Source organism: Elgaria multicarinata, chromosome 2 (assembly GCF_023053635.1).
Source record: "Elgaria multicarinata webbii isolate HBS135686 ecotype San Diego chromosome 2, rElgMul1.1.pri, whole genome shotgun sequence".
Taxonomy (NCBI): domain Eukaryota; kingdom Metazoa; phylum Chordata; class Lepidosauria; order Squamata; family Anguidae; genus Elgaria; species Elgaria multicarinata.
The window spans coordinates 74309620-74337428 of record NC_086172.1 but is presented as its reverse complement, the minus strand read 5'-3'; the positions used below and the strand labels follow the sequence as shown (position 1 = coordinate 74337428).

At 44.4% G+C, this 27809-nt stretch overlaps 1 protein-coding gene across 5 annotated transcripts in view; it reads left to right on the top strand.

Moving 5' to 3' along the window:
• The window catches only part of TNS1 (tensin 1), a 274729-nt gene that overhangs the window by 179580 nt on the left and 67340 nt on the right, over positions 1-27809 (top strand). For all 5 annotated transcript variants that reach the window (XM_063116731.1, XM_063116729.1, XM_063116728.1 and 2 more), the window contains 4 exons: positions 1401-1476; positions 2182-2311; positions 3011-3076; positions 4138-4254. In XM_063116731.1, the coding sequence (XP_062972801.1) occupies positions 1401-1476; positions 2182-2311; positions 3011-3076; positions 4138-4254 (389 nt within the window). The remainder of the gene's footprint in view (positions 1-1400; positions 1477-2181; positions 2312-3010; positions 3077-4137; positions 4255-27809) is intronic.

Below are 27809 nucleotides of genomic sequence, written 5' to 3'. Positions count from 1 at the left end.
TAAATGTGTATATTAAATAAATCTGCACAAAACCTTTAGCAGAGATGGGTTATTCAAGATATTGAAGGAAATGTGAAATAGAAGGAAAGTCCATATTTAGTGTTTTCTTTTCCCTTCAAATCAAGTGTGCCCTTCAGTCTCAAACCTACTAATTTAAATTTGTCCTGACTCTTTTTTCACCAACCAAAATGTTGATATATTACTCTATGATTGAAGATCTGGTAACAAAGGAGGGCATTAGATAAGAGGAGGGACATGGCAAACACTTGGCTTGACTGTAGACACTCATAAATAACACCGTAGGAAGGATAAATACTTGTTTAGGAAGTATTATCTTTCACAGTCATAAACTCAGAAGTGGAAGTTACAAAATCAACATCTGAGTAATACTTTTAGTAGAACCAATACACAAAATTGTGACCAAGCTTTCAAGATCTTCAGATATCTTCATCAGGCAAGTTGTTAAAAAAGCAGGTTGGCAGGGGCGGGAGAGGGGGAGAGAAGGGGAGGGGGAAGTCCTAAAGTCTGCATGGCCAGAGTCTTAGGATGGAATGAAGGAAGAGTCACAGACTTAACTAGATTAGATCCTACTAGGGTTCACATAGTTTTAGGTTAAATCCAGGGCTGTTGGGACAAACAGATAATACTGATTATGTTCCTTAAAACATAAAAATCCAGTAGATACTTGGATTTGTCTCCAAGTTTAGTTGAAACACATACAGAAGTGGAAGTGCTGACCAGGCTGGGATACAGGACTAGGTGTGGACTGCACAAACTACTCATAGTGTGTTCTAGGCCAGATTGTGTGAAGGTTAGCTGGCACAAACATTTTGTAGTGGGGTGGGGTGCAGGACCTCAAGCCCATTTGGGTTCCGAGTCTGGCAGTCTGGGGTTCCCCAAATGGCGATGCCCCTTTCCCCCAACCACTGATCACTTACTGGTTTCCTAGCTTTTGTGCAGCCCCTCCCCATTCTAAAAGGTTAAAATGCATCTTCTAAGGCTTAATTACTGACAGTAAGAGCTTTCAGCCACATTTGTGGGTATTTTGGAATGTTGCCCCCCCCCTTTTTGCCTTTGGCCTCACCCCTTTTGCCTTCAGCCCCTGCCCACTTCTGAGAGTTGGTCCAAAATGGAATTTGGCCCTCTGGATGGGTTCAGCACCCTTGCTGTAGGAGCTTTTCCAAACAGTTATTTGTGTGTGTGTGTGAGAATCATCTTCACCCACTTCTTTTGATGTTTGCTACAGGTTGTCTTGCACAGTCGACCTGTGCTGTGTTGCACAGTCCTGTGCAAGTCCACATAGACCAGGTCTACCATGAGTGCGGGGAAGAACATTTCAGCTTTGTGATTGCACAGGTTCTGTCTGTCCTCCATGTATAGCTTCTTTCTTCTCTCTGTAGCAACGTGCAGGGAGACAGCCAGACCAGCATCTGCATCACTATAGAGCCGGGACTGCTCTTAAAGGGAGACATCTTGGTAAGAGTCATACAGGGCTTTTTTTCCATTTCCTACTTTGGCTCAATGAATTCAGCTTCAATTGGTGAGTCCATTTTGGAAATACAGGAATAGGAGGCCTAGGATATCCACAAGATGTGGTCTACGATCTACTCACCCCAGGAAAGTCCCCAATTTTTGTGGGGAGGTGTACAAAAGGGGTGTGTTCTGGACATGAAGGGGATGGAAGTTTTAGTTATAGGTTTGTAAGTGGATGTTACCATTCATGTTTTCTGGTTGGTAAGCCCCCAAACTTTAGTGGTGTACTGGAACCAGGATTCACAGGGAGGCAGTGCCAACACTTTTATTAGCAGGGTCGCTGAGTCATCTGCCACCCCCTTCAGAATTCCCAGTTCCCTTCTGAGCTTAGCTACAATCTTCACAGTAGTAGTGGATGTGTGGGTGTGTGGGAGGGAAAGAATGTACCCAGCAGCAAAATATTCTTCTATTGTAATGCAAATGTTTTGAGGTGCCTTTGTCTTGGATTAAGACCTATTTGCACCAAGCAGAGAGGAAACATGCTAGAAATTGTTTGTTGCTATGGGTCAACAAAGCTGCCTGAATTTTTGGATGCTCCTTGGAGATGTGGCTATGGGGACTGCCATAGTGAGTGCTTGCACTTCAGACTTTATCACCACACCACTGCCAAGCAGATGGCTCTTTTCACCCCTCCCTTTCCCCTGGCAGCTGAAATGCTATCACAAAGAATTCCGTAGCCCGACTCGGGATGTGATCTTCCGGGTGCAGTTCCACACCTGTGCCATTCATGATCTGGCCATTGTCTTCAATAAGGAGGACCTGGATGATGCCTTTAAGGGTAAGAACAACAATATTAAGGAGAATGAAGGGGAGTTGGTTTGGTCAGCCAGAGGCCATAGTAGCAAAACGCACACCATGTTTTGTGAGGGTCTTTGCACAGTGTCATGGCTTTTGTGAAATTATTATTATTATTATTATTATTATTATTATTATTATTATTTGCATTTTTATACCGCCCAATAGCCGAAGCTCCCTGGGCTGTTCACAAAAACTAAAACAATTCAAAGTGTAAAGCAAACAGTATAAAAACATGATATAAAATACACATTAAAACGAATTAAAACATACCATACATGATTAAAACATCCTGAAAGCATTCTAAAATTTCACTGGATAGGCCTGCCGGAATAGATCAGTCTTTATTGCTTTTTTAAATTCAAAAAGACTGTCAAGTTGACGAATCTCCTCCGGCAGGCCATTCCAAAATGTGTTTGTGAACCATCTTGTGATGGAATGCAGTGCTAGACAAGCAGTGGAAGCCCCAAATCCTCATGGTAGCAACAACCATGATAATTGCTGGTGAGTCCCCAGAAACATTTTCCCAGGACATTTGGGAAGTGAAACTGAGAACCCCCTAATAGATCCCTGCTGAATTCAGCTTCCCATGCCCACTGGGTTTTGCCCCATTTTATGTGCCCTCTATCAGTGTAGGCAGGTAGATAAAACGACTGTCTTTTTGTCTTCTTTTTCATTGCAGATGAGCGGTTTCCCGAGTATGGGAAGGTGGAGTTTGTGTTCTCCTATGGCCCTGAGAAGATCCAAGGTACTGAATTTCCAACCACTGGCACCTACCTCTTCCATTCCCTGTCCCAATTTTACCCCTCCCTGTCCCCAGGCTGTACAAATTCCTGTATGAAGCCTCTTGCCACATTATCATCCTTTGCTGAAGGCTCCTCCTTCTGAGTCAGAACTGCAGGATTCAGAATCATCAGCACTATCAAATCTTGTGGCCAGCTGACCCACCAGGTCTTGCATGTCCTCACCAGCAGACAGCCTCTTTCTCCTTGTAGGGTTGCCTTGTTGACTGAGGCTCCACCCGTGACATTCCTGAATGGCCCCTGTTGACTCTTTGGGGAATGAAATCTTCTAGGTCGAGCTCAAGTCCTTGCCTGAGCAACAATTTGCCTTGTCTTGTTCTCAAACACTTCCATGGATTCCCATCCCACCAGTAGCCTCTAGCCCAGGAGTAGATAACCTGGTGCCTGCCAGCTGTTTTGGACTACAACTCCCATTACCCCTGACTATGCTGGCTGGGACTTATGAGTTGTAGTCTAAAACATCTGAAGGGCATCTGGTTGCCTACCCCTGCTCTAGCCCCATGTTACTCTCCTCTCCCTAGCCCAGGGGTGGGCAGCTTGTGGCCCTCCAGACGTTTGGCCTACAACTCCCATGATCCCTTACTAAATAGCCAATGGTGAGGGATCATGGGAGTTATAGGACAAACATCTGGAAAGCCACAAGCTGCCCACCTCTGGGCTAGGGAGAGGGGAGTAGCTGATGAGAATTGTAGGCAAGAACATCTGGCAGTCCACAAGTTGACCATCCCTACCTTAGCCCTTGCTTCCTTGGTCAGATTTCCTGGCTGAGACTTGATTGTGGCTTTGGTTTCTCCTGTGATTGGACAGTCTCCTTGTTTCCGGATCCTGGCTTCCATCAGTGATGCTTTATCTGTGTCTCATTGGTCCCACTTCCCTTTTATCTCTTTCCCTCTTCCTTTTCATTTGTTCTAACGTTATTATGCTATCAATTTCTTCCATGACTGAACTGGCACAGAAAGTTCTTGGCTAGTTCTGTTGCTGAAACTGTGGTGTCCTTGCTTTAAAGGCATGGAACATCTTGAAAATGGCCCCAGCGTCTCAGTGGACTATAATACCTCGGATCCACTCATCCGGAGGGACTCCTATGAAAATTTCAACATGCATCGTGAAGACAGCATGGAGGGTAGGTGGCTCAGACTCTTATTGCGCATAACCCAGCTTCCAGGCATAAGCGTGATTGTGACCATCTCCGTGAAAGTAAACATTTTTGGCATATTACCAGGGATATAACTAGTGTCAGATTTAGGCTTTCTGGATTGCATAAAACAAATCTTAGCACCATCTTACATTTTAGTTTTGGGATCCAAGTGGCAGATGGAATCTTTTTGCTAGCCACGGATTATCTGCAGATCCTGCCATTCTGATATGGTAGGAATTGGGTAAAAAAAAAATGGTATGATGAGGCAAGCAACCGTATAAAAATGGCATTTGTGCCATCCTTATAGAAGTACTGTAATCCAGCTCCTTTGTCGCCATTCCACTCACAGCCACAGTGCATATGATCTCTGTAGCCAATGAGCCATCATACCAGGAAACATCACTTTTGCAAAATCACAATGGCCATGGCCATACTTCACTTGCAGTTCTGTTACGACAGTTCCAAAGGACTTCTCTGGAGGAACGCTGGCATCTGGGTGGACAACCAGCAGTGGAAACATAGAGCATTGCAGTGTAGTCTATATAATTCCTCTAGACTGAAATATAGAGCCGAGTGGTTGAAGGACAAGAGGGATTGGGTTGGTGAGGATGTATTGATCTTCATGCTGACAGTTCAGACTCATAGGATTATATTTGATTATACTATTTTTTTAGTTACAGTTCTGTCTAGGTATAGGTTGAATGTCATATGAATGTCATATACTTCAGAACAATGAAGGAGGATGAAGAATGTTTAATAGTTGTCTCAATCACAAATGGACAGAGCATTTCCCCCCTGTTTTGCTAATACTTCTCACATCAGAACTACTTTTGTTAGTAGGGTTTGTTGAAAACATTTGGGTTCCTTTAGTTCTTATATGTTCACTAAATAGTTTTTTGTTTGGTTCCCCCCTCCTCCTTCTGTTAGTCATCTCCATAATGTGTTTTAGTATTTACCATTTTATAAGATAATAGATATATACTGGACATAGTAATCGATTCTGTTAGGCTATGTCTTAATTATATTTTGAACAGTGTATTCCTCTTTGTATTATATTACTGAACGATCGGTGATGTTCTTTGGATAAGCAGTAAAGATTTGATTTGCTGAATGAGGAAGCTCCAAGAATATCTGTTACCGCAGAAGCTGATTAAATAAGGCAATAGTCCCAACGGGTTGTGTTTTTACAGGATGCTATATGATATATATTTTTAACATAGAAGGGTAGTTTGAGGAAACTTTGTTGGAACGTGATACGTCCTGCAGCAAGGTTCTTGCCTGATAGACAAATTACCCCAAGGTTTCCAAACAGGGAATCATCCTTTTTTTATTCCCTTGCTAGACATGGTCACACAAGATTTCTCTGGCCCATTTCAGACATAACTGGAAATGGTTTCCTGTTATGTGAATAAAGCATGCTGAGCATTGAGCTTTCATACACTTCATTCTCTTCTTCTCTTTCACACCTGCCTGGAGGAGATAGGAAGCTTTAGTGTCATATTTTAAACAAGCCATAGTTTCCAGAAATGATCATTTGTTTAAACTATAATTAGTGAGAACAAGCCACAGTCAACTCTGAAAAGGAGGCAGCTGTATGGAGCAGACTTAGTGGACATGGGATGACCCAGAAAAGATAAAGAGTAATAAGCATACAAACAGGTAAAAATGCTACAATGTTGCAATTATGTGAAAAAAATATGGTTGGCTCTGGAAAAGCAAAGATGTAGATATGCCCCCAAATAGGGAAGGCGTCAGGATATCCCAGTGTTCACCATATAATGCAAAGGTTATAAATTCTGCTGTTTCCTAGTAGTAGTAGTAGTAGTAGTAGTAGTAGTAGTAGTAGTAGTAGTAGTAATAATAATAATAATAATAATAATAATGCAAAAAGTAACTGTGATTATATTCTTTGTAGAACTCTCTGGTATGGAATGATGAAAACACTGATCGTATAGAACAGCCTTCCCCAGCCTAGTGCCCTCTAGATGTTTTGGACTAGAAGTTCAAGCATTCCTAGCACCGGCCATGCTGGCTGGGGCTGCTGGGAGTCGAAACCCAAACTGTTTGGAGGGCACCAGATTGGGTAACCCTGGCATAGAAGAAAACATACACTCTAGCATACGGATGGTTTCAAAGAGCCCAGTTGGCTTTTGTATATGGAATGGGAGGGGGCACCATTTTGTCCTTTGTCTCAGGCAGGCAACAAACGGACTTGGGCAAATGGGCCAGCCCTGGTTCTGCACCTAGAAGAATGAGTTCAGTTTGGAATTGTTTGCTACTGCTTTCCCTCTAGATGAATCCAGTGTAGTACCATAGCAAAAGCTTGCTTCTTTTGTCTTAGGGCCAATATCAACTGAGGTCAGTGAGCAAAAATTGCCAACATGATTTTATTTGCCTTGGTTTTCTAGTTGCTAAGTCATGGTCACTCCCGTCCCTGCCCCCATGCATAGTGGAGACTCTGTCATAGGTGGCTTGCCTCAGAGAGTCCAGCACATAGAGAGGAATAGGGGAGAGGTGGGAACAGATGTATTTTCTGGACAGCCTGAAGGTCACAGGCAGCAAACAGGCCCTGCCTGGGGAACAGGTGGCATGAGTCAAATGCTTGACAAGTGCCAGAGTGATGTGTTTGATAAGGCAGAGAGAGCATAGCCAAGATGTTCTGCGGCGTCTCTCACCCAAGTCATTGAAGGGAGTGACAGGTTCCAAAGAGGAAAGATACTTCAGCTTCTTCTGGAGGGGGAGAGGGAGGTTCAGCTATGAGCCGGCTGGAATGGCATCGCTTCCCTCCCAGCGTTGCTTCATAGACAGGGTCTGAAAAAGCTGGCATGGGTTAACTTCTGGATTCCTATCAGAGAGCAGAAAATGGGCACACAGGGTTGGACATGTGATGGGTGCACCAATGCTGCTGCTAGAACAGGCTGTTATTGCGACCATTTTCTCAAATGACAACACTTCAGTGTTTACACGGGCATAGAATCATAGAATAGTAGAGTTGGAAGGAGCCTATAAGGCCATCGAATCCAACCCACTGCTCAATGCAGGAATCCACCTTAAAGCATCCCACAGATGGCTGTCCAGCTGCCTCTTGAATGCCTCTAGTGTGGGAGAGCCCACGACCTCCCTAGGTAAAATAAATCCTCACCCATCAGAAGTGAGGAGAGGTTTTGTTTGCTGGTTTTCAGGTAAGTGTGTGTTGGTTCTAACTAAGCAGCATTGATGTGACATCATTGCAGGAAAAGAGATAAAATGCACCTAGCCAGCTGCTAGTAAGGTTTAGCCAATTCTTAGTTCACTCAGCAGAAAACTCATTGGCCATTTTATTCAGCAACACAGAATGGTGTGCATGATTTTATGGCTTACACACTTTTTGAAGGCGCCCAGACATCTTTTGGATGTTGTTCTAGAGAAACAGAGGAATGAGTGTAGATCTCTGGGCCCCCTTTCATGTGTGTCATTACCTAAAATTATTTGGAATGGAGAAAAAAAAAAGAATTCCACTTTAACATCCTGCTCAAAAAACAAAGCAAGAAGAAGAAGAAGACGAAGCCGCCACCCAAATGCCACAAGGAGGATAAAGTGCTGGAAAAGTAATCAAGATAAAGTGCTCTGAACAAAGTGCTTTTTAATTATTGTTAATAATAAATGATTATTAATAGCCACAATAATGCAAAGAAGTATTATGAATAGAGGCAGAAAGACTCTGAACGTCACCACAATTACCAATCAATTAGATCAGAAAACCGTTGGAAAACTGAGTGGTTTATACTGGCCTGTTTGGCTCCGGATGTATTTCCTTATCCTAAAATTGTTGAAAGAGTTGGGAGTGTGTCCGTCCGTCCGTCCATCCATCCGTCTGTCCGTCCCCTGGAGCCATCCTTCTATTCAGGTTACAGAGATGACTACCATGAATAGTAGAATAGTAGAATAGTAGAATTGCTCGGCTTCGTCCATTTTCTTCGGCTGCCCCTTACGCCTGGAACGCTCTTCCAGAACATTTGAGAACTACAAGTTCAATCGCAGCTTTTAAAGCTCAGCTAAAAAATTTTCCTTTTCCTAAAGCTTTTAAAACTTGATTTTGTTCTGACTTTTATACTGCCTGTTTGGTGCATTCTCTTCCCCTCCTTATTGTTTTATTATGATTTTATTAGAATGTAAGCCTTTGCGGCAGGGTCTTGCTATTTATTGTTTTACTCTGTACAGCACCATGTACATTGATGGTGCGATAATAATAATAATAATAATAATAATAATAATAATAATAATAATAATAGTATGGAAGATGGCAGCATGATGCTGAAGAGAGAATAACATTTTCTCCTAGCATGACAGGAAGCTAGTGGTTCCTAAAGCAGCCCAAAAGTGCACCAAGAAAGAGGAGCACCTTTCTGTGCTGAAATGAGGGGACTTGCATGCATGCAAAAGAGGAACTTCCTGCACCCATAAGCAATTACTTTATTGGGGTCAAGAATGTCTGTCCAATCATCCCATTTGAGGGGGAAATCCCATCATTCCCCAGCTTCGTATGATTGGGTGGACTTGGTGTGTGTGTGTGTGTGTGTGTGTGTTGTGTTTTCTATGTATTCTGAGTTATTTGGTTGCATGTCACTGACATTTTTCTTGTTCTAGTATCCTTCTTGATTTATTTTATTTAGGCTTTGTGATTCACAGCAAATCAGGATTAGGTGACCTTTTTTCAAACACATTTGGCAATTTGTTGTGGTATCATTCTTGACTTGTCTTATCTAGGATTTGTGGTGCACAGCAAGCCAGGGGTAGGTAACCTTCTTTCGAACACATTTAGCAATTTGAGAAACTGTCCTGGGCACCACCACACAATGACTGCCATAGGAGGTATGGCAAACTACAAGGCAGAGGTGGGGGGCTGAGGCCCATCACACTAAACAACTCCTTTAAACTAGGGATGCCAGACAAATCCATAATGTGACCAAATGAGTTTGGATTTTTATGAATCTGACCCATGGATTCTTCAGCAGACGGACTTTTCCCCTGTCAGGTGGATTCTGCAGATTTGCAGACCATTTTCCTAACCTTTATTTATTTATTTATTTATTTATTATATTTATATACAACCCCATAGCCGAAGCTGTCTGGGTGGTTTACAGGAATTTTATGCAAATTTTGTCATTGAAAAATATGCAAAATAAAAAAAGTGCATTTGGGGAGAATTTGTGCATTTTGACAATTGCGCAAATTCATAGACGTGAAAAATTGTATTTGAAAATTCAGATTTTTTTTTTTTAAAAAAATAAATTCCATTGATGAGTAGATGAAGAAACAAAACAAAAATGCACCTGACAATCCACGAAGCACAGGTGGAACAGATTTCATACAACCCACACATCCTTGTTTTTCAGCACAAACAGAAACCTTTTGGCCTGTAAGCCCAGCTGCCAGTGAAAACTCTGTTAATTTTTTTAAGAAAATGGGTGAGGAAGGGCACCTTGGTGGGCACCAAGAAAGAGGTCCAGGAGTGTATTTGTGCCCACAGGACTACCCCTGCAGTAACCCCAGTGCTACAGGCTAATGGGGCAAAGGTGGTGGGCAGTGAGGATTCTGCTTCATAACCTGGAAACTAGGCTAGCTCTGGTGATGGACACACACTGTACTCACGCTTCGTACCCCCATATGCCCTGCAAGGCATTAACTGCAACATCAGATCTCTTCTCCTCCAACTCCCAGCTGTTCTTTACTGCCCTTTCATCTCCACATTCTCTACAAAAGTGCACCGTGATGTTATCTGTATTGTCTTGGAGTTTTCATAAAAATGAGTAAAGTATTTATCAAAGCTTTGGCATTTGTGTTTAAATCATTACTTAAATGAAGCACATCTAAAAACAGTGGCCCAGTTCAGAAGACACCTTAAACCATGGCTTTAACCATGGCGGTTAAGCCAGAAAGCCAGGCTGTGTTCAGAAGATACTTTAAACCATGGCTTTGACCATGGTGAATAAAGCAAAAAAGCCTGTTTGGGGGATCATATTCACAAGTAGGCAGGGTTGGTGCCAAAGGTAGGCGTGATTGGGCACCTGCTGAGGAGATGACATCCCAGCAGGGCCCCATTGGCAAGAGCCCCTCCCAGAGTTGCTCCTCCTGTTCCCCACTGCGACCTGCTTGTTCACCTGCCTCTTGCTTTAGTGGTGGTGACAAGGCCACAGCTGTAAAGGCCACTGCCAACTTACTCACTGGTTCTCTGCCTGTCAAGCAAGCAAGTGGTAACATTGATGAGAAAGAGGAAGAGGAGCACTAGCATGGAGATGTGGAGGGTGTCTTGCCTCCAGTGACCATTTGGAAAAGAAGGACAGCGCTCCTGTATCTTTAACAGTTGTACAGAAAAGGGGATTTCAGCAGGTGTCATTTGTATGCATGCAGCACCTGGTGAAATTCTCTCTTCATCACAACAGTTAAAACTGCAGGAGCCCTGCCCTCTTTTGTATCTGGTCACTACAGTTTTAACTGTTGTATAGAAAAGGAAATTTCACCAGGTGCTGTATGTATACAAATGATATCTGCTGAAATTCTCTTTTCTATACAACTGTTAAAGATACAGGAGCCCTGTCCTCCTTTCCATATGGTCACCCTAGCTCTTGCCCAAGGGCCCTCAAAAGCCCTGCATGTACAGCTTCACCAATAAATAGAAACTGCCTCCTCCTCTTGGAAAATCACAGCCCATTTGCAGAATTCCCTGCCACTCAGAATGCGCTGTCTGCGACTAATGGATGTGCAGTGTCCAGACGTGGAGAAGCAGCGAGGCCTGTTTTATGCATCTGTGCTGAATAGGCCCCACAATATCACCCTGGAATGTTCCTGGGCTTTGCTGCCCGTCTTCCATGTGTAGAACTCATTCCTTTCCCTTGTAAGGTCAGCAGAGGTTCCCATTCCTTGGAGTCATTAACATTCAAAAGTACTTGATCCTATATGTAAGGAGACATTAACGATAATGGATGGGTTGTGAAAATCTCCAAGGGATCCATGCTTAAGCGTAGGTATTTTATGGCTTCTTCATGCTTGTCACACAACCTGCAGTTTCATGCTTAAGCTTAGGTATTTTATAGCTGCTTCTTGCTTGTCACACATCCTGCAGTTTCAGAAGGCAGAAGATGTATGGGAGAACAGAGCTGGGATTGCATTTGTTAATGCTGAGCCTTCCAAGGCTGGCCAAAGTTCCTGCATTGGAAGCTACATGGAAAACACTCAGGTGAATTGGGCCAGAAATCTGTTCAAGAGAGCTTGGTTCATTTTCCAGTTGTGTTTGGTATGTTATGCTGTCTCTTCTCCACCCCCCACCCCACCCCACCCACTCTGCTTTACAGTTAGGGCATTGGAGAGTGTCTACAACTACATTCCTCATGGATACAAAAAAGTTTTTAAAAGTTCTTCCTTTTTAAAAAATAAAATAAAAGACCAAAAAAGCTTTTCTCTCTGCAGTAAAGCTATTCCCATTCCTTTCATTTCACAGAACCCATAGCGATGGTGGTGCTTGAGCTTACCCTGCCCAGATTTAGGTCGCAATTCCATACACGTATACAAGGGAGTGAGCCCCATTGAACACAGTGGATTTTACCTCTAGGTAGACACATTTAGGCTTTGCACTATTAGAATATACTTAAATCCTAGAGAAACTGACTCCACAATAGGAACATAGGCAGCTGCCTTAGACGGAGACAGACCGTTGGACTATATAGCCCAGTATTGTTGACAATGATTGATAGCAGCTCTCTAGTGATTCAGGCGAGATTGTTTCCTAGCCCTACCTGGAGATGCTAAGGATTGGACCTGGGGCCTTCTGCATGCATTTGTTTTGTGTGAATATATATATATATATATTCTAATACACTTTTATCATTTGGTTGTAAACTGCCTTGAAGTCTTTTGGAGCAAAATAGCAGTGTGTTCATATTTAAGTGCATACATTTTAAATAATAAATCCACTGTGATTGAGGCAATTCCCTAGGTAGATCCTATGTCCAGATGCCAGTGCAAATTCATTCTCAGTGTACAGAGACTGTTCACTGAACTGACTTTTTCAAAAAATTTCAAATCTGGGATCTCTTCCTCCCCCCCTCCCCCATTTTGAATGTGTCTTTTCCCCTAAAGAATCAGTATAACAGGAGGGAGAGATAGGAGGTGGGGAAATCGTGATAGTTTTCACTTCAGACATGACAAGCAAGTACAGAGAACAGGAATTGTGAATCACTTTGGCTTCCTGTTTCCCATATATCATGGAATGCCTGAAGTACCCTGAGAGACAGAGGCAAGAGACATAGAGGGATATAGGCAGATGTTCTTCCTGTTTTCAGCAGCCTTTGTAGCAGAGTGTCGAGGGGCCCTGGTGTCCAATGCATTTGTTCACGTGCTACTCATGTAAAGGGTGAAAGGAACATAGGATTTTTTTTTTTACTTTTGTCTGACCAAAGCTCTCAGAAAGATGAAGTATGGTCAGCACAAGACAGGGGACTGGAATGGAGATAGAATGGTACTTATTTATCACGTTCCTTGCCTTATTAGGTCAAGGAGCTGCACGCAGTGTTTCTGGCAATGCAGGAATGTGTGTATGTGTTGATCAGGAGGACCTGGCACAAGGTTGACAAAGTCTGAGCAAGACGGCAAAACCCAAGATGTTTGCAGGTGAAAATCAAAAGCAGAGGGGGATACTGGGCCTTGCTAGCAATAAGAGTCTGGGTCTTGTATCTCTTGCCAATTTAGAGTTTGCCTCCTCTAGGAAATGCTACCCTTGTTTGCTGAGGCTCCCACTGTGTTTTCTTTCAACTGAGCAAAATGTTTTATTCCACTGGCAAGTTGCTTCCCTTGCAAATGCATCTTGGCCATGGTAAGCCTGGTCACATGGATGAGGCAATGCCAATGACATTCCCAAGTAGAGTTTCTCCACAGATGTTGCATTGTTTGGTCGGAGCTCTGTCCCCCTCCAATTTAATTCCTGCCTCAGTGTTTCCGAGATGTAGCTAGTTTTTGGAAGGGAGTCCACAGTCTGATCATGTGCCTCATTAAGAGTCCTATTTGGGTCTGGTAGCAGCAGAACCTAGGGAGGCATCCCACCTAGAGTCTGAAGCATGGTAGCAATGTATGGGAGCATTACAGAAAATAAATAAATCAAATCATGCCAGTGATGACACAGAGCCAATGCAGTTGCATCATAGGTCCTGAGAACAGAGGCTGGCACTTGTCCAGAAAACTGCCCTTTTCTTAATCCTCCTCCTTTGGAAGATGGTTCCCAGTGCAGCAGCCTGGTATACGCTCCACGGAATCTCAATACAGCTTATCACAGCTAAGCACCTGTAAGTGATACTCCAATGCAGAGTTCAGATGCCACAAAGGTACATAGTAAGTCGTATTGTTTACTCATACATTCTGCATCACGGTGTGCGTGTTGTGTAGCTCCTGTGCTTGCTGATGCTGCTAAATCCCCCCTCTTGCCCTACTCCTGCTGATCGTGGGGTACAGAAGTAGCGATGGCACGGAATGGTGATGCGGAATGCGAAAGCAGCAATAATGGTCAGGGTCTCTGGTTTTAACTTCCTCTCATTCCTAGCACCCCAGAAGATGTTGGTATCACTGCTTCCGTGCTGCTAATGGAGGTGCAAAAGCAGCAATGCTCATTGGGGTTGAGGGGAGTGTATGAAGGAGGTTTTAGCATTCCTTTCTCTCAGCATACTCTGCAAGCAGTCTCCCCTCATCACAGCAATAGTGTGTGTATATGTGTGTGTGTGTGGTGTGCACGCACATGCAGGTGCGCCCCCCAGGCTGAATATTAATACCTGATCTGGCCTTTGGAGCTAAAAAGGTTGTGCACCCCTATTTCAGAAGGTCAGCCATGTTAATCTGTTTTAAGAAATTAAAAACAAGCAAGAGCCCTGTGGCACTTTAAGAACATAACAAGTATGCAGTGCCACAGACCCCACTTTGTCCAAAGTATCTAATCATTGCCTGACTCACAAGTGCTAACATATTAATTAATTAATTAAAAAGTGGAATTTTAATTTAGTGCTTTATAGTAGGGATGTGCTCCGCTTCTCATCGAACCGGAGAAGCAGGAGCGGAGCGGGGGGCTTCGCCTACCCTTAAGGCAGAGGCGAAGCGGATTGGGGGGCGGCGGAGCGTGGCGAAGAGGATCGAGGTGAAGGCGGATCCTTCGCCTCGATCTGGAGCTCCGACAGAAAGGTAAGTGGGGTTTACCGGGTCCTGCTGCTGTCGCTGTCGCCCATGCGGCGACAGCGGCAGGGCCCGGTAACCCCCCCTCCCTCCTCTCCCTTACCTGCGTCCATCCGCGGTCCCTCGGCTTCTTCAATTGAGCCTGCAGCTCAACCAGGAAGTCTAGGCCGCACTTGCGGCCCAGACTTCCTGGTTGAGCCACGGGCTCAATTGAAGAAGCCGAGGGACCGTGGACGGACGCAGGTAAGGCCCCCCTCCCCCTTGGTCTCTGCAGGTAAGGGAGAGGAGGGAGGGGGCCTTACCTGGCGCCACTCCCCTCCACTGCGGAGCTCTGATTTGGAGCCAGAGCTCCGCGGTGAAGAGGAGCGGACTATGGGCGGAGTGGTGCGGAGCGGAGCGGGCCGATCCAAAATTTTTGGATTGGCCCGCGGGGCAGAGCGGGGGGTCCGTGCACACCGCTAGTTTATAGCTACAGACAGAGCTGCAAGGTTCTCTTGTTATTTTATTTATTATTACGTTCCAGTACTACCTCTATCATGTTCTACCCAAAGCTAGCCATCTATTCAGTGAATGCCCTGATTCAGCTGACAAAGGCAAAATGTCCCGTGCTCCGTTGTGTTTTTTGTTTATTATAAAGTGGCTCTAAGGCCAATCTTTAGGAGAGTAAATGCACTGAGGAGAAAGGTGTGAGAGGCAGGATGCTGGGCTTTGATCCCAGAAAGATCTCTCCATCTCCAGAAGAAGAAAGCAGAGTGCTTTGCAGGTGCAACGGCCTGGCAGGATCACTAGAGCTCTCAGCTTTGCTTCTCTGAAATGCTGGATTAGCAGCATGAACGATGTATCCTTGCTACACCCGTGCCCGGCTGCCAGAAGCAATAACTCCTGTTGCACTCTAATTACCCGATGGCATTGTGCCAGCAGACAGTCCTAACAGGAGCACATGCTGTGAGGTGGGCGACAGTGCCATTTCTTGCTGCGTTTCGATGTCTGGAAGGTTTTGTTTTTCCGTGTTGGGATCATGAGCTAAAATGAGGGTGAGCATAAATCCATTTGTTTAATGCACACGGTGGGATGACCCCACTACCATTTAGCGTGTATTTCTCTCCCACAGTCTGTTACATGCAGTGAAGCTCAAAGGTCTAATAATTGTAGGAGGAGTTTATCTTCCTACTGGCCTTCCTGCCATCTTGTGAAACATTACTTTGAATGTTAAAACCTGCTTTTGTAGGGAGATGATTTGGTTTAATTAGTGATTCTTTCTTTCTGTGAACTACTGTTTGGGCCATCTCTCTGTCACTAGAGAGCAAGGCCGGATCTACACTACTGCTTTAAAGCACTTTATAACAGTTATAAAGCGCTTTAACTGCTTTAAAGCACTATAAAACTGTTATAAAGTGCTTTAAAGCAATAGTGTAGATCCGGCCCAATTGTGCTTTAGTGGTAGTGGTTGGGTTAGAACTGGGGAGATGCCGGTTCAGATCCCTGGGTGATCACGGGCCAGTCTCAATTTAACTTATCTCACAGGGTTATGGCAAAGAGAAAATGGGATTGGGGAGAACCATGTATGCCAGCTTGGGGGAAGGTTGACCTAAAGGTAAATAATAAATAAATTAAAGATAACATGCCAAATGCCCAAGTAAATCCCAAGAACAGACGAAAAGCATAAGAGGATGGGAGTTCCCATAGCAACAGAAGGCATCAAGGTTTTAGTAGCATGATTTGGGGAGGGGATGCTTTAGCAAGCAAATTAAACAAGCAATGCTCCACCTCCTTTCTCCAATTTAAATGGATGCGAATCACATTGTATGATTAGTTTCTGATTAAGTAAAGCTCGATCATTTAGACTGTAATTGTAAGCTGGAAAAGAATTTAGGACTACTTAACACACGATAGTATTCCCATGCAGAAAGCAAGGAAACCTGGTTTCATATTTTACTTATCATGCATGGGTTTATTCTGCTATTTATTCGTCAGGTGGTCACATGGAATCTGAGAGGCTTCAACATGCAATCTTCAATCTGCTCATGAGTTACTGTGTTATTTTTCATTTATGAAATTCATCACGTGAAAGGGGGATTTCTTGAAGATGGAATGCTTCTTAACCCCCATGGTTTCCACCACTGTCAAATACAAGTTTTGCCCCCAAAATATCAGTTTTGCAATGACCTATCAGGATATGATACACATGAAATCCCTTGACTCAGGAAGGGTCAGGAAGAATATTTAAGATTACAAAGAAACAGTTCATACATTTCAAGGAATAAATTGATTTTGGGCGTGGGGGTGGGGAACATATGTATGTGATGTGTACACTTTCCTCATGTGTGTAAGTTACACAGAATCTGGTTGGAGAATCTGGAAGAGTTTTTAGTGCAGAATTCTACAGGATCTCAGGATGAGCTAAAAATAGTCTCTTCTGTGTATTTTGGAGTCGTGTGTATATATACATTGCTTGCTGTACACAGGCTTGTGTCATGACCTAATACAGTAGCTGCCTGTTGTCCTCAGTACATGCATATGTTATAGCCTCTGCACTCAGATGTTTGCCATGCTTTCTTCTCTAAGTCCATATTGTTATTTACATCCCACTCTGTGGATCCCTCCCCATCTTTTCTATCATTCTTTTTTTAATTCAGTGAGTTAAGTGCGGAAGCCCCTGTAAATCATCTCCCTTCACACCAGGGAGCAAAGTAGTAAGAAGAGGGCTATAACTAGTTTGTGACGTGAGGTCATTGCAGGTTGTGGTGTGGAACATGCACACAGCAGCTGTTTGTGGCACAAGTGTCTTCTCTCTTTGGCTTGTTAATACCCTCAGGGCTATAAATATTGGCTTTCGGCAAGATTTCAGATATTCTGATCATCTTTGTGGGGTGTCAGGATGGAGCAGGGCATGCCCTAAACATCAGGACTCCTTCATAGGTTTTCTCCTCAGACAGAAACCCATTGCTACACCCTGTGTTTGTAGTACACCTACGTATACTCCCAGGAAAATCCCATGACTTTTATATCTGCCCTTCCTTCCTAAGAAAGAAACTCCAGGATTCTTTAGAGGTGTACAAAAGTATGTATGGTGTGGAGAATGTGGATAGAGAGACATTTTTCTCCTTCTCCCATAATGCTAAAAGCTAGGGTCATCTCATGAAGCGGATTGGTGGGAGATTCGGGACAGATAAAAGGAAGTACTTCTTCACACAGTGCACAGTTAAACTATGGAATTCGCTACCATAAGATGTGGTGATGCCCACCAATTTGGATGGCTTTAAAAGGGAGTTGGAAAAAATCCTGGAGGAGAAGGCTATCAATGACTACTAGTCGTGATGGCTAAGTGTTACTTCCAGTAGCAGAGTGTACACTAGTTGCTGGGGACGTGGGTGGGAGGGTGCTCCTTGTGTGTTTCTGGTCGACAGCTGGTTGGCTACTGTGTGAACTGAGTGCTGGACTAAATGGACCCCTGGTCTGATACAGCAGGGCTCTTCTTATGTTCTTATTTCCCACAAAGCACTTTATTGATTACCTTGAGCTCCATTCCCAACCATGTTTGCAGTTGCCTTCTCATTCTACCATGCTTCTCCTCTTTTCTTTTCTACTGAGCCCTAACTAAGACAAACATCTCAAAACTCAAACCTTGGGCTCAATGTCAGTAGAGGAGGAGCCAGCTGAGCCTGGGACTGTTGTACATTGGCTGAGAAATTTGAGCAGGTTCGTGACACAGAACTTGAGGCTATTGGGAATCAGAGCCAGGGCTATTGTGGATGCTGTCCCACAAGCCTAAGGAATCAAGTACTTCCCGCTCCACTGTGCCTGTCCAGTGGCACAGGGAGCATGGCAGGCATGAGGCCACAGAAAGGAGAAGTTCTCCCCTTTAGAGTTGGCTCTTAAAAGATTTGCACTCTTCAGGCAGGGGACATGGAATTTAGGAGCGGCAGACTAAATGGAGGGCCTCAGGTCACCTCCAACCTTCACTCGAGCTCCTTGTTTGCTTGGAGCTTTCCATGGTGCTGCAACCAGTTCTGTGATGACTCCATGAATAAGTGGCCTGCCATGTTTTTGTTAACAAATTGAAGTTGGAGAACATTCTCCCAAAGCATGTACAGTAGTCCAACATGGAGGTTACTGAGGCATCTCTTATGCTAAACAGGTCAACATTTCTTAGGAATAGTCACAGTGGGAGCAACAGTCAGTTGGCAACAACACTGCTGGCCATGATAATCTCCTGTAGTTCTTGGAACAGCATGTCACTGACCCTAGGCACCTGTTCAGGCCATCCACCATGGAAACTGGATCCAAGGAAAAAGGGAAATTGAACTCAATTTCCAGTAAACTGCCAGCAAACTGAAGACAGTCTATATATCCAGATTTCTAGACAATCTCCTCTACTGGTTTACAGTAGATATTAAACAGCATTGGGGTGGGGAGACAGGACCTTTTATAACCCCATCCAATGGGTCAGGAGTAGGAGTAGAACCATCACTCTGCCAGGTGACCCAGAAGGATACCATGGTTGATGATAGTGAAAGCAGCTGAATGGTCCAAAGGAATCAACAAATTGGCACTCCCTCACCCATCTCCTGCCATTAGTCATCTAACGGAGACTAAAACAAGACCCATGACCAGAGTGATATGGATCCAAATAGCCAGTATCATTCAGTAGTCATCACACCCTTTTGACCACCGTGCTCAATAATGGTATTTTATTTATTTATTTATTTATTTATTTATTTATTACATTTTTATACCGCCCAATAGCCGAAGCTCTCTGGGCGGTTCACAAAAAATATTAGAAACTGATCACTAATTATTGTGTGAAGAAAGGATAAAAGGTGTATAGAGCATGTCTTTATTGATTGTCTGGCTCAGTCCTAAGGAGCAATCCCTACTGCATAGTACCCAAACTACCCTTAATTTAATTCCAGGCAGCTCTACAGACTTCAAACTTCAGCCCAGTCTCTTCTGCCACAGAGATGGAAAATAAATCTGGGCTTAACCATGCAGGGTCAATAGAAATAGATCTCTCAGGGTGTTTATTTAAGGGATGGTATCTGTAAGGCACCAAATTTATCCTGTTTGTCCAGGGTTTTGTGGCTGTCTCATAAATAGCACTCAGGGCAGTTCAAGAGCGTCAGGGAACGTAACCAAGTTGCTGTGGGTTTCTAAGTCATGTTAGGAACCCGGACAGATAGAAAAGATTAGGGGACATTCATATGGGAAGGTTATGATGTTAATATCAACAGTCTGTCCCTGGCAGCTAATTCTGCCTGTGTGTATTGTGGCCTCCCTGTGTTATTATAATGGTTTGGGCATCTTGGGAAAGTGATGAGATTTCCTGCAGCTGTTATTGTTCCTATCTGCTTGTGTGGCAGAGCCTTGGATGGGTGCCTCCTATTTGCTAAAAGGGCACGAGGACCTTAACAGGGGAAACCTGGGTCCGGTGAAGCACTGCTGGTAATCTTTGAGTGACATCAAGTAGGCAATAGGAGCACCACCCATTGCTCCAGTAGAAGCATTTGCATGGGGATGGGGGATGGTATCAGTCTCAGGCCAGGACAAGTGTACTGATGATCTCATGAGTAAAAACACCACAATAGTCAATACACTTTCAAACCACAAAAAGCTGATGGAGAATAAAGGAGAATGATTGGCTGCCTTTCATACTGAAGTAGGCCTTTGGTCTGCCTAGACTGCTAAAGCTATTGACAACCCATATGAAACTCCCATCAGCAAGCACAAGGCTTTTTTTTTCATCACTGCACTGTCTGGCTCCTTTACTCTCTCTCCCTCCTTCCCCCTCCTTTCATCCTGTAGGGAGATGGGAGGTCATCTCCTTGCCTTTCAACAGCTTTCTAACGCAACAGGAATCTACCTTCTCTGCTCCCTCCCCCTTTTGTTTGCATGGACAGCCTGTCCTGTGGTCTGCGATTTCAAGGTACAGGACTAAGAGCTGATGGGAAGTCTTCTTGACTGCCGCAGTGCAGAAGCCTTTGTTGTGGACAGGGCTGGCCTTGCTGAAATGTGGTGCATTCTGAGAAACGTTGTGGAAAGACGGCATCTCCTCTGGAAAGGCCTTCCAAAGATGGAGTTAAGCCAAGTCCTTCTTAGAGGTGGGAGGATATAGACTTTCATATTTCCTCAGGATGGACCCTTCTCCTGAATCATTTGGGCTTCTAGATTAAAAATACTTCCCCACCTTGGAGCATTTGAAGAAAGCTTCTCCCCATCATCCGTTTGGAAAGTTCAGTCCCAGTTCTCAGCTAGGTTCCAGATTTCACTCTGAGAAGCACACAGTAGTAGGTAGTACTTCAAGGAAGAAGCAGTACCCATTATGGGCTTTTAGAGCTAACTTTCCAGTTTTGGTGTACTGGTTGTTTTGTTGCTCATGCTGATCCTGCTAGTACATGTGGACTCACAGTAATTAGCATATAGGAACTCGCCACCCACCCCACCCCACCCCAAAATGTGTAGATTGCAGGTGGCCCATGTTCTGACCCACTGTGCCATGGAATGCGAATGGATAAAAACACAGGAAAAGAACATTTATTGGCGTTGGTTTCAGAATTTACAGAGAGGTCTCAGTCAAAGGCACCTTCCCTTTAACTTGGAAGGTGTGGGTCATGCTAGCTATAGCTTCTCTCACGCACCACCTCTGAGCTTCTTCGGTGCTCTATGCAAAGTAAGAATGGTAGTGCTGATGGGGAAATAGATCCAGTGCCAGCAAATGTCCAACCTTATTCCCCTGTGGAGTCATTTCTGGCAGTGGTGAAACAATAAAACTTACTTTATTTGTTTTATTTAGAAAATTGCCTCATTACCTGAAAAAGGGTCACTGATTTGCATAAAATGCCCATATGCTAATATATACTGTAGGTATAGATGCAAATATAGAAATGATGATTATAGTTTAAATAGAAATGTAGGGAAGACTGTGACCAGGGGTCCTGAGTGCCTTGATCAGTCTGCCAACCATACAGATGGGCAACGTCAATGCCCAGCTCTTCCTTCTGATGGTTCTTTATCTTGAAACTAGACCTGGACAGGACAGCCTTCAAGTAGAGGACACCTTCAAAATAGAGGACAGTCCTCTGGCAGCCCTTCAAATAGAGGTCTAGCCATTGTAAAAGAGGACACACGGCCACTCTAGTTCCACCTCTCAGGATTATATCCCCATCACTACCCATTGATAGCTAAAGGAGTGGGTGGCATCACTTACTTTTCTCTGAACGGAAAGAGCGGTGCATTTTTTTCTCATTATAGGAGAAAAATGAAGGTGCTCCTTTTCACTTCCAAGTCCCCTGTCAAATACACGCCAGCTTGAGTAATAGAGTGCATTTGGCTGTGATTTTTTTTTTTTTTGGAACGTGCGCTCTCCCTGTCCTGCAGCTGGCTGTTAACATCTCAGGAGCATCAGATGACTACATCACTCAGTACTGTTCAAGCTTCCAGCGTCCGAACAGTCTTTGAAAAACAGGTTTCTGACTTCACTGAGCTATTGGGCCTATCGTGATAAATTGCACGCACACACACACACACACACACTGTGCGTTTTACCACACGCAAAGCTTGTCTTTGAGTTCAAGCATGTTTACTCAATGTGGGGTGAGGAAAGGCTGGCACTTCTGCTACTCAGAAACTGAGGGGTGGAGGAGTTTTATAGAGGAGGAAAACAGGGCAGCACTGCCAGTACCCAGAAGCATACAGAATCCGTTACATTCCTGCCTTGATCTTTCCTCTTTTGATGGCCTAAATCCACCAGGCTTGTTAGCTTCAGCGGAGCTAAAGGTGTGGAGTCGCCCCTAATGCTGCTATTTAAATTAGATGTTGTCTCCTCTTATTTTTGTTTTACCCCCTTAATCTCTTCCCATGCCTTCATTGTTCAGCAGCTGGGAAAATGCTGCTGTGGTTGTGTGTGGGGTCCCTTTGGAAGAAAGAGAAACGTTTTTGGCGAGTGTGGAATGGAAAAGAATGATTTGGCCGTGTCCCTGGTCTCCTCCCCTTAGGGCAAAGCTGTCTCTTTTCTTCCTCCCTCCCTCCCTCCCTCCCTCCTGCTCCGTTCTCTTTCCACTCCCTTCTGTCATTCTGTCTCTTTTCTCCACCTCCTTTCCTTCCCCCGTTCCCCAACACTCTGTGCCTCTCAGAGGCTCAGGCTGAGCGTTTGAGTGGCTGAGGGAGCTCCAGCAGCCCTCCTTCCATGCTCCAGTCACTCAGCCTCTTCTCTGATGTCATTCTGAAATCACCTAACTACGGGGATGATAAGTGAACCCCTCGGGACCTGACTGGCTGGAATTACAGACAGGGTTTTTATCCCATTCGCTTCCTACAAGCCAGGGGAAAAATCAACCTCACTCCCATGCCTGACACAGATGGAAAGGCAGTGCGCTCCAACTGGGTCTTATAGGAGCAGCCTTGCTCTTCAGCTCTGAAGAATAAACAGCCAAGCCTAGTCTCTCTCTCTCTCTCTCTCTCTCTCTTTCTTTCTTTCTTTCTTTCTTTCTTTCTTTCTTTCTTTCTTTCTTTCTTTCTTTCTTTCTTTCTTTCTCTGTTTCTCTGTCTCCAGCTGCAGAGGTGTCTCTATATGGTGAGTTCACTTACCCTGTGTCAGGGGTTTACTTTTTTCTCTTGGGGTTATCTATGCTCAGAGCAAAGCAAAGTGGGGCCAATTTCAGCACTTCCCACTTGGGACAAAGGTGCTGAGATGAGGAACGGCTCCTTGGTATCAACAGCCTCATAACTGGGTCGGCGAGAAAATGGCAGGCAGAATCTAGGCTGTACACACTGAATATCTGGGTAGCGAGTGTGCAGGGTCTCCCAGTGGTATGGCTGCCAGGTTGGCCCCTCAGGGTCTTTGTCACTCACCTGCCAGCAGAGTGTCTTTGTAGCAGCCAGGACTTGCGCAGACGGAGGCTGCTCTTCACTGCGAACTAACTTGATAACTTTCGCTTCGGGCAAGCTGTTTTCTGAGCAGCATTTTTTTGTGTATGAAAAATACATATAGAGACCCTTATATTAACTTGATAGAACTTGTATAAAGTTAATCTTCGCAACATGCTCACTCCAGGTGTTTTCATCATCTGCCTTGTGTTAAGACTTGTAACTGCATTTCTTGGGATGGTACAAGGGAAACGGGGCACTGAAGCTTTACCTGGAGTGACAGGTTGTCAGAAATAGCTTCTGGGTGCAAATCAGTACCGTCTGGGGTCAATGATGTGTGTGTGTGGATGGGCTGATTTGTGCCAGCTGCCGTACCACTCAATTCCACACACTGAGCATGAGCTGAAAGCTGGCCTCATGTTCACTATGATCCTCAGGCTGTAAGGACTAATCTCTGAGAAATAAAACCCAACTCCCCCCTCCCATCCAATCCACCCAAAACGAACGCTATGATGTACTCTCTTGCCCTGGGGCTGTTGTTGACTCCACCATTCTGTCTCATTAGTATTTTTATGCAGGGGTGCAACTGACGCCACCCAGGCTGGCAAAAGTATATTTGGAATTGACTCCCATCATTTCCAGAAAGCTGGACTCAGCCCCAACTGGCAGCACCATCTTCCTTCCAGCTTCTTCTTTTTACATCTTTTGTATATTAGGACATGGACTTTTGTTTGGGGGGGGGTAGTGAGGTAGGGTGGCAGGATATGTGGGAAAGGATGCAAGGAATAAGAAAATTGCCAGCCCATACTTCTGTATTGTGAGGGTAGATTGTCCATTTTGGCGAGAGATGTAGAAGGGCGGAATGTGGCATACGTTCACCTGGCTGAGCTAAAAAAAATCCCTTATTAAATCAGAGAGATTTGGAGGCGAAATGGTTTCTTATTTCTTGGCATTGCGATCCCTGTTCTAGTGGTCTGAATCAATACAGATAGCTTCAGCCACCTCTTCCCCCTTTCATACCGTTGCAGTATCAAATACCTCTGACAGCTCTGGCAGCTGGGTCAATAAACAAACGGGTGTTCTTCCTCCTCTCCTCCCTGCATGTCACTCGGCTGAACAGCTCTGCCGGCGCTCATTACCGTAACAGAGGAGATCGACAAGGGAGGCACCTGTTACTATTAGGCTGGGCATCGCAACAGAATTTTAAAACCTAGCTTTGCTGGGGGAGGGGATTGCCCTTGGGTGAGGTGGAAATGCTCATAAAGTGTGTGCAAGAAAAGAAGACAAGCAGGTTTTGTTTTTGTTTTTCATTAAGACTCTCAACAGAGGAGCTCACAGATAGGGGTAGTTGTGCGACCCTGTTTGGGGCAGATGTGCTGATTCTCCGTCATAGCAGGATGCCAGCGATTTTGTTGGATTCCCTTTCAAGGGCTCACAGAAATAGCAAACAGAGGCGATGTGGGGCACTAAAAACTCATTCCCGTTCTTTGTTTCCCTTGTTGTTTCATAAGACTGTGGAAGGGTATTGGGTGTGGGAAGCAAAGCTGTGTATTTCTGTTGGTTTAAAACCACGAGCTTCTCAGATAAACTGCATGATTGCTATGCCAATAGCATTAGAGGGAGGTTCGCAGCATCACAGCATCTGTGGGGCTTAGAGCAGCCACCAGTAGAAGGAGGCTGAGAAGAATGCCCCCAAAGGTAGAGTGCTGTAGATTTGTATGTGGCTGAGGCCTCTATCACTCAATGAGGGCAGAATGTCACAGCCTTTGTAGCACTAGTGGCACCTCTAGAATATGTGGACCAGTGGCACCTCTAGAATATGTCAAAGAATGCCAACATTAAAGGGGACAAAGCAGCACAAGTTCTATACCACAAAGGAGGCTAAGGGGAGACATGTTAGAGGTGGACAAAATTATGCATGGTGTGGAGAAAGTGGATAGGGAGACATTTTTCTCAATCTCCCAAAATACCAGAACCCAGGGTCATCCCATGAAGCTATTAGTGGGCGATTCGGGACAGATAAAAGGAAGTACTCCTTCACACAGCACATAGTTAAACTATGGAATTCACTACCACAACATGTGGTGATGGACACCATTTTGGGTGGCTTTCAAAGGCGGTTGCATAAGTTCCTGGAAGAGAAGGTGGCTACTAGCCCTGCTGGTTATGTTCTACCTCCAGTATCTGAAGCAGTAAGCCTGTGTGCGCCAGTTGCTGAGGAACATGGGTGGGATAGTGCTGCTGCACTTGTGTCCAGCTTGTGGGTTCCTGATCAACAGCTAGTTGGCAACTGTGTGTACAGGATGCTGAACTAGATGGGCCCTTGGTCTGTTCCAGCATGGCTCTTCTTATGTTCTTATAATGCCACCTCTAAGATGAAACACAGGCAATAGTCTCAACTGTTCCTTGTAGCGGCTATTTATAATAATAATAATAATAATAATAATAATAATAATAATAATAATAATACCAGCATATTCTTGTGTCCATTTTAATCAATGGATTAAATCATTTTAATCATTTTAATTCAATGCAGAGCATTGAATGTTCTGTGGAGCCTAGATACTCCGGACCTCCTCAAATATCCCCATCCTTCCTTTGGTGAGTGACCTAATTGGGAGAATGACCCTCTGAAAGTGGCATTTGGGGAAGGGATTAGTCTCTCTCCTTTTTGCCCCCTACTAATGTTACCACATGGACCCTTCAAATAGAATGACGCCCAGGATGCATTCTGGGATGTTATCTGGCTGCGTTTTTAAATACAATTTTAAAATAAGCTTCCGAGCTTGGCAGCAAGATAACTTTGAGAAGGTTCTACTGACATTAGTGGGAAGGTTCTGGATCCATTAATTAAATAATTAATGTTGTAATTTTCTCTTCTGCCAGACACTATTTTTTATTAGGTGGCCCTATGCTGCCTGTCCATGTGCTTCACTTATCATAGCTGCAATACTAAGACATCCTATTACACAAACTCATATAAGCCACAGTTCGTATTTATCCACAGAGAATAGCTTGCTAAAGTGCCAACAGGGGCTGAGATTTGCTGAGGAAGAACTGACCCTACCATTAGGCAGGGTGAGGCAGTTGCCTCAGGCAACAGATGCTGAGAGGCAGCAGCAAGGTGTTCAAGGAGAGAATTGTGTTCCTCAGATTCTATTCTGAGCCCTGAAAGTTAGCCCTGTTACATTCAAGTTCAGTGGAGAATGTTGTCCTTCCATCACCATGGAAGATAGATTCATCTGCCAGTCCATCCAGCTTTTGTACATGGAATGAAAGGGGCCGCCATCTTGTCATTTGCCTCAGGTAGCAAAATGTCTTGTGCCTGCCCTGGGCTGAGGGAGGTTGTTAGAGCTCTGAAGAGCTGAAGTTCCTTCAAGAAGAAGGGAAGAACGAAGTAAATTTTCTCCTTCAGCATTGCTTGTGGCTTCCCTACGAAGTTGACCAGTTGATTTGAGGCCTGTGTGTGGCTGCCCAACCCTTGGGAAGAATGTTGGAGCTTCATCCTATTTCTTTAAAGCAAAATGTCTGCAGAAAGTTGGGCTACAAATAATCATTGTGGGAAAGGTCAGCTCTGAGAAAGTGTGCACCATAGAGTTATTTCTTGAGAGAGGCCAGAAATTATTTGGTTTTTGGGTTGCAGAAAACACCAGGAGGGAAGCTAGTAAGCAGGAGGTATGGCTGCATCTTTGTGAGGATGTATATCTGTGCTCCCCTCCCCTCTCTTCCCTTCTGTCCCTTCTATCCCCTCAAGGATCTTCCCTACCATTTGGGCAGATGGGCAGATTTCAAAACAAACCTCTAGATTCTAGCCACTCAACATTTTTAGTTCTTGGGCCCCGAGATAATTATGGCAAAGGTGGTGCCAGCTTCCCAGTTAAATATATAAAATAAATAAAAATTTAAAAATGAGGAGGGGCAGGGAGCCAAGTGGGTGCCAACACATGTGTCACCCAGTTGGAAACCCCAGCTTTTTATGCATGTACACACATGGAAAGAGAGAGAGAGAGAGAGAGAATGTTTTTTGATCTGTGTATATATACTGTTTGGGTATTCTGGCCATTATTATTATTACATTTCTATATTGCCCCATAGCTGAAGCGCTCTGGGCAGTTTACAAAAGATATTTTGAGTATTCCACAGCTTGGTACTCAAGTAAAGCGGAGAAAAATAGGTAATGTGTTCAGTTACAAAAACAACACTTGCATTGCATGATTGCTGCTCTGAATTTATGCTTGTTCCATGATCCCTTCGTGTGTGTGTGTGTGTGTGTGTGTGTGTGTGTGTACGTACAACCTTTGCTTAGGTGGTGTTCTGTGGGAAAGAAATTTAGCGCCCTGCTGGCAGCTTATGGCTGTGAAGCAGTTTCGGAAGTGCTTGCTGTCTGCAGATAGGCGCTCTCTGACTCCATGCTCTTCCATTAGCCCATCTTCCGTTCCTGAATCAATCCTTGGCTCTTTGCCAGATAGAAGTCACTTTTTCCCCTAAAT